Raw genomic sequence first — 5,949 nt, 5'->3', positions numbered from 1 at the left:
GCAACATCCAAGGAGAAAGCAATACGGTCCTCGTTCTGACTCGATATACGGTAATCATCAAAGAGAACATCTTTGCGAAACTGAGCAATGCATTGGACTCCATCACCATTGAGAAGGTTATGAAGGAAGAACAAGTGTTCTTTAGTGAGAAGAAGATGACAGGTCTTCCCCATTTTGTCAAATGCTGGAAGAAACCTCTTCTCTAAGAGACTCACACCATTCTCAGTCATAAACGCCTTAAACTTCATTTCACTGTTACAAGCAACAATACGATGCGGAGCGATTTTAGCACAAACGCAATAGGTTCTGGAAAATTAAGCGATTCTTCAAAACTACAAGCCCAGATTCAATTAAACAGATACGAGATTATCCAAATTTAGGTTAAAACTAAATTGTAATCGGAGTTTCCCCAAACCTGGAGGGTTGTATTGTATCGATGCGGTCGCCTGAATGAAGGAAACTGTTAGCTGCGGTGAAGAATTAAAAAAATCTGTATCACAAATCCATGAACATCAGTTGTAATATTGACAGATTCAGAGAATTTTAGGAACTACGAACTCACCGGCGACGAAAAATTTCTGATTTTTGCGCCAAAACAAACTCTGAAAGATGAAGGAGAAAGAGGGAATCGTCAGATTTTTTCTTTTGCCATTGGGTGTGAAAAGCCCATTATGGTCATATTAAGCACACATGTTCAAAGGCCTCATAGGGATAAAATGGGAAATCACAATTTGTTTTGTACATACACTAAGAATTTTACTTTTTCACTAGTGTATTTGCAGTTGCCAAGATAGCAATTGAAATGATCATAACTTTTTACCAATCTGAAATGATCATCTTTTGTTACTACAGCTCTTATTTAGAGCTGCACAACATAACTCTTTATCTAATAATATACATTTTAAGTGAAAAAAGCTCTTATTTAGAGCAAACAAAAATAAAAATAAGATTTTTTGTGTTTTATATACAAATATATAGTTTTACAAAAGGCTACTATTGTCTTTCCTCTACACTATGAACTTTGTCCAAAGACTGTTGAAGAGCTTGCATTGCTACTTTATAATGATCCAAAGAAACCGCTCCTTCTTCAACTACCTGAAGAGCGTTTTTATACAACTGATCAAACCATTGATTTCGGTCTGTACCGTCGACGAAACCGGTCAAGCCATTACCGGCGAAGTGGATTCTTTTGTAGTCTTTTCTCCACCGCGGTAGAATATAACGCAAAGGTATTTCTTCAACGCCATTGAAATTGAGAACACAGAGAGCATGTCTGCATAAGTATCCGTAGAAGTTGAAGCAGCTACAAATGCACCGTACTTCACCAACTGATCTGTTGTACAGAACCTCGAAATCTCGGATTTCTCTTCTGTTGGATTCGCCTTGGACACGTTCTTTCACAAGGAAGATAACCAAAGGTCCATCTACGTGAAGCTGTGTTGTGCTGAAACATGAGTACATTTCTTCTACCTCTACTTGGAATTTCTTGAACATGTTTCTCGTGTAGACTCTTGAAAGCTGAGTCTCGAAGGAACACTTTGTTTTAAGCTCGGCTGTGTTTGAGTTGAGAGACTCTACGTCGCTGAGAGTTTCTTCCTTGTGCTTCTTCTGAAGAGCTAGCTCGTACTTATCAAGAAACTCTTTCAACGGTGTTTGCTTGTGAACATATTCTCGAAAAATGGATTCAGGGTTTCTCCAGGATGAGCTGCGGCTATTCCTGCAAAAAACGTGTCTTTGAGATAAACCGGAGCCCATTTAACTCGCTCTTCATACAAGGAACGGAGCCATTCGTTGTCGACAATCCCAAAATTGTGAACCAAGAACCCCCAAGCTGCTTCAAACTCAACAACTTTTAAGGTTTCGTAAACTGCTTTCGTTAATGCCTTCCTCACGCCATCATAGTTATGCAACCCTCCTAACTTCTCGGGAATTTTCCTCATTATATGTGTCAGACTGAATCGGTGATGAGATCCTGGGAACACTTGAGAGATCGCAGCTTCTAAAGGCTTGCATCTGTCTGTGACAATGGTTTGAGGAGAACACTTCATGACACTGAGCCATACTTTGAGCAACCAATGGTAAGATTCCATTGTCTCTCCAGCAAGAAGACCACAACTAAGCAATGTAGTTTTCCCATGGTGATTCACTCCGGTAAATGTCACCAGTGGAATCTCGAACTTTCCGGATATATAAGAATTGTCGATGAAGATGACATCGCCAAAGTAACTGCAAGAAACTTTAGAGAAAGCATCTGCCCAAAACACATTCCTTAGTTGACCTTTATCGTTCACATCCATCAGGTAAAAAAAAGTTGGATTTGTCAATTGCATACGGCAAAAGTAGTTGTAGATTGCTGCAGAGTCTCCTTTCTTAAGGTTCAGCAAATCGGGTGAACCAGCGGAGTTCTGAAACTGTTTCTTAAGAGTCAAACTTGGGTTCACGTTGTCCACAGTATCCATCACACGTGCCCGGTAAAGCTTAATCGTCTTAGCATCTGAGACAGGGCTAGATACACATTTCCTCTTGGTCCCATTCCTTTTAACAGATTTATACAACTTGGAACCGAGCAAATGGTTATGATCAAGTGTAACTTCAAGTACCCGCCACCTCGTAGAATCCACCTGCCTCATTCTAATCATTGCAGGGCAACCAGTTCGAGTTTCCTTTCTAACACGATTCACATCGTTAATCCTCTTGAAACCTTGACTACTACAGCAAAGCACCGCACCATACTTCTCTTTACTACGCCGCTTAAACCACGAATTCTTCACTCTTACTCTAAATCCAACTTCAGTAGCATAACAGTTATAGTAGTTATAAGCATCATCATAAGACTCAAACTCCATCCCAACCAAAGGGGCTTCGAATTCTTTTCTCTCAACAAGTAAACCGCTCTGTTCATCAAACTCTCCGGTGGTCGCATTATCCACGCTCTTTCTCTCTTGGTTTTGACAAAATCCAACATCAATCTCATGATCACTACTACAAACTAAAGCTTCATCATCATCACCTATCCGTAAAGTGCATCCACCATCTGACATTGGATCATCTCTTTCAAGAATCTCGTCGTTCTGTAGATACTCAGATGCCTGCACCTGTAACACAATACATCATCTAATGATGATGATTAAAACACACAAACTTTGCAACCCCAATGTGAAAAAGCTATAAACTTTATCATCACCAACTATGGTATCAAACTAGTGAACCCATTTAACAAAAATCATACTCAACCCTAGTGAAATCAAATGCAAGATCATCACAAACCCCAAAAATTCTAAAAGCTTGAGCTTGAGAGCGAANCAAGTGTAACTTCAAGTACCCGCCACCTCGTAGAATCCACCTGCCTCATTCTAATCATTGCAGGGCAACCAGTTCGAGTTTCCTTTCTAACACGATTCACATCGTTAATCCTCTTGAAACCTTGACTACTACAGCAAAGCACCGCACCATACTTCTCTTTACTACGCCGCTTAAACCACGAATTCTTCACTCTTACTCTAAATCCAACTTCAGTAGCATAACAGTTATAGTAGTTATAAGCATCATCATAAGACTCAAACTCCATCCCAACCAAAGGGGCTTCGAATTCTTTTCTCTCAACAAGTAAACCGCTCTGTTCATCAAACTCTCCGGTGGTCGCATTATCCACGCTCTTTCTCTCTTGGTTTTGACAAAATCCAACATCAATCTCATGATCACTACTACAAACTAAAGCTTCATCATCATCACCTATCCGTAAAGTGCATCCACCATCTGACATTGGATCATCTCTTTCAAGAATCTCGTCGTTCTGTAGATACTCAGATGCCTGCACCTGTAACACAATACATCATCTAATGATGATGATTAAAACACACAAACTTTGCAACCCCAATGTGAAAAAGCTATAAACTTTATCATCACCAACTATGGTATCAAACTAGTGAACCCATTTAACAAAAATCATACTCAACCCTAGTGAAATCAAATGCAAGATCATCACAAACCCCAAAAATTCTAAAAGCTTGAGCTTGAGAGCGAAATCACATACATCTTCATCGACGGGTTCACTTCTCTCCATTGGTGATTTGGTTCCTCTTCCTACCTCAATTTTTTTTGAAAAGCACTTGGCTTTATTCAACTGCCGGAGCAGAGTCGTGAAACTGATCGGTACGGGATGGATCCGGATCGGGTTCTGCACGGAAGATCCGACCCGGGATGGTGATTTTTAAGCGCGGGTATTGACCTTTTTATAAGTCGGTTTAGGTAGTTTAGCTTCTTCTTCTGACGGTGAAGGTCTTTTGAGGGCTCGACTGGTGACTCTAGCATTTTCACCAACATTGATACACACACCTTAGGGTTTTCACAGATTCAAAGCACGTGCTACTAAACGCTGTCGTTTCTTCGTACTTGCACATCAAACCCTCTATTTTTTATTATATATCAAAAAAGACCCAGACTTTTTAAATTGTCAGTCTACCCTAAGCTCGAATCAAACATTGTCGTTTTATAACATCCATAGGGAGTTTATATTTGCCGTTCGTGGGATGGTATATACCTTTTGTATCATATACAATACGGGGAAAAAAAGATAAACATTGAGATATTTCCCCATAAATACATTTTCTAACAAAAGATAGTTCATAGTTGTATAGAAATTTAACATCATGAGATATTTGATCCTAAATATTACACTCTAACGTCGACACCAAAGCAGATAAAATTGTGATAAGTTGGGTGGTTTGATCGTATAGTTAGGTAAGTCTTTGCACCACAATCAAGAACCATATATCATATTAAACCGGCCGGATTGATTATTACTACGGCTAATATTTGTTCAAAACCAAATTAATAACCTCTCTCCATAATGAGTTTTTTCCTACACATACATACATGCCTTTCTCTACCCGGTGTAGAGCATTCTTGAGGTTCTTGGTTTCCTCCTTAAACAATATAAAGCATGAACTTCTCCACAAGCTAAACCATATTGCCATATCTCTAAGAAACCTGCGAAAATCATCAATATAAAACATGGACTTCCTTGGGCTCTTTCTTTGTGAACCTCTTGAAAGTTGAAATAGTTGAACTCAAACTCTTACTCCCTAACAACCTTCGCTCCCTGACAGTGATCTAGAAAATCATGCTCTAACTGGTCTAATGCTTCATATTGTACTTCGCTCCATACCCTCTCACTAGATGTGTGATATATTTTCACGTAGTTACTAAAGTGCAAGATCCTTTCTAACATCCACTAAACTGGTTGACCCTGGACATTTTTCCAGGATCAATCCACCATAAAAGTTCTTTGTGCCAGTCCCTATAATGATCCTCTTAAAAACTAAAAAATTATCACACATAACATTATCTTGTAACTTTATCACCAAACATCACTTTCATACCTATCATCAAACATCATCACTCATCCCGTCATCAAGTATCGTTATTAGGCATCAACTCAATAATCTTCAAACCATGTATATCATCACATTATCGTGTCTTAATTCTTAAATAATCATACTTAAGAATGTCATGAACGAAGGCAATGAGCGGTGACTCTGGTGGTGACGACTGGTGGCTCCGGTTGTTAAGACCTTCTTAGGTTCATTCTTCCCTCGGTGATCTCTTTCTCCTTAGCTCACGGATCCGAGAACAACAACGTACCGGCAACGGCGGCTCACGAACTCAACAACGTACCGGCAACGGCGGCTCACGAACTCAACAACAGTGGAGAGTGACACCGACACATAATAATGTACCCCTTTTATAAAAATAATAATTAAAGGGCTCATTTGGGCTTTAACGTACGAAGTCCATCATGAGTTCGGCCAATCGAACCGAGATGTTATAAATAGTAAAGACGCGTTGACGAAAGAGCGAAAGCATAAAAGAATAACCCTAAGCCCTATTTATTTCTCAGCAGTTCCCAAAAGCTCTCTCTCTTCAATTTTTTCTCCGTTGCGTTGTAGT

The 5,949-nt window shown here is 39.5% G+C and overlaps 2 protein-coding genes and 1 pseudogene across 3 annotated transcripts in view; all 3 read right to left on the bottom strand.

Annotated features, from left to right (window-relative positions):
• The window catches only part of LOC104742754, a 3,366-nt gene extending 2,694 nt beyond the window's left edge, over positions 1-672 (bottom strand). The window contains exons 1-3 of one of the 2 annotated variants that reach the window (XM_010463790.2): positions 563-661; positions 416-490; positions 107-252 (exon numbers count right to left, since the gene is read on the bottom strand). In XM_010463790.2, the coding sequence (XP_010462092.1) occupies positions 107-248 (142 nt within the window). In that variant the 5' untranslated portion in view covers positions 249-252; positions 416-490; positions 563-661. Of the gene's footprint in view, positions 1-68; positions 253-415 lie in introns of both variants that reach the window. The other variant, XM_019235199.1, reaches the window with a different exon arrangement.
• On the bottom strand, positions 941-3,267 carry LOC104742752 (annotated as a pseudogene).
• On the bottom strand, positions 3,278-4,307 carry LOC104744098 (protein FAR1-RELATED SEQUENCE 6-like). Its single transcript, XM_010465120.2, has 2 exons — positions 4,034-4,307; positions 3,278-3,817 (listed from the first exon to the last, which is right to left on the bottom strand). The coding sequence occupies exons 1-2, from the start codon at positions 4,061-4,063 to the stop codon at positions 3,278-3,280; spliced, it is 570 nt and encodes a 189-aa protein (XP_010463422.1). The 5' UTR covers positions 4,064-4,307.

The sequence above is a fragment of the Camelina sativa genome, chromosome 14 (assembly GCF_000633955.1).
Source record: "Camelina sativa cultivar DH55 chromosome 14, Cs, whole genome shotgun sequence".
Lineage (NCBI taxonomy): Eukaryota > Viridiplantae > Streptophyta > Magnoliopsida > Brassicales > Brassicaceae > Camelina > Camelina sativa.
Note: the sequence above shows the minus strand (reverse complement) of the source record. Positions and strands in the feature narration are given on the sequence as shown.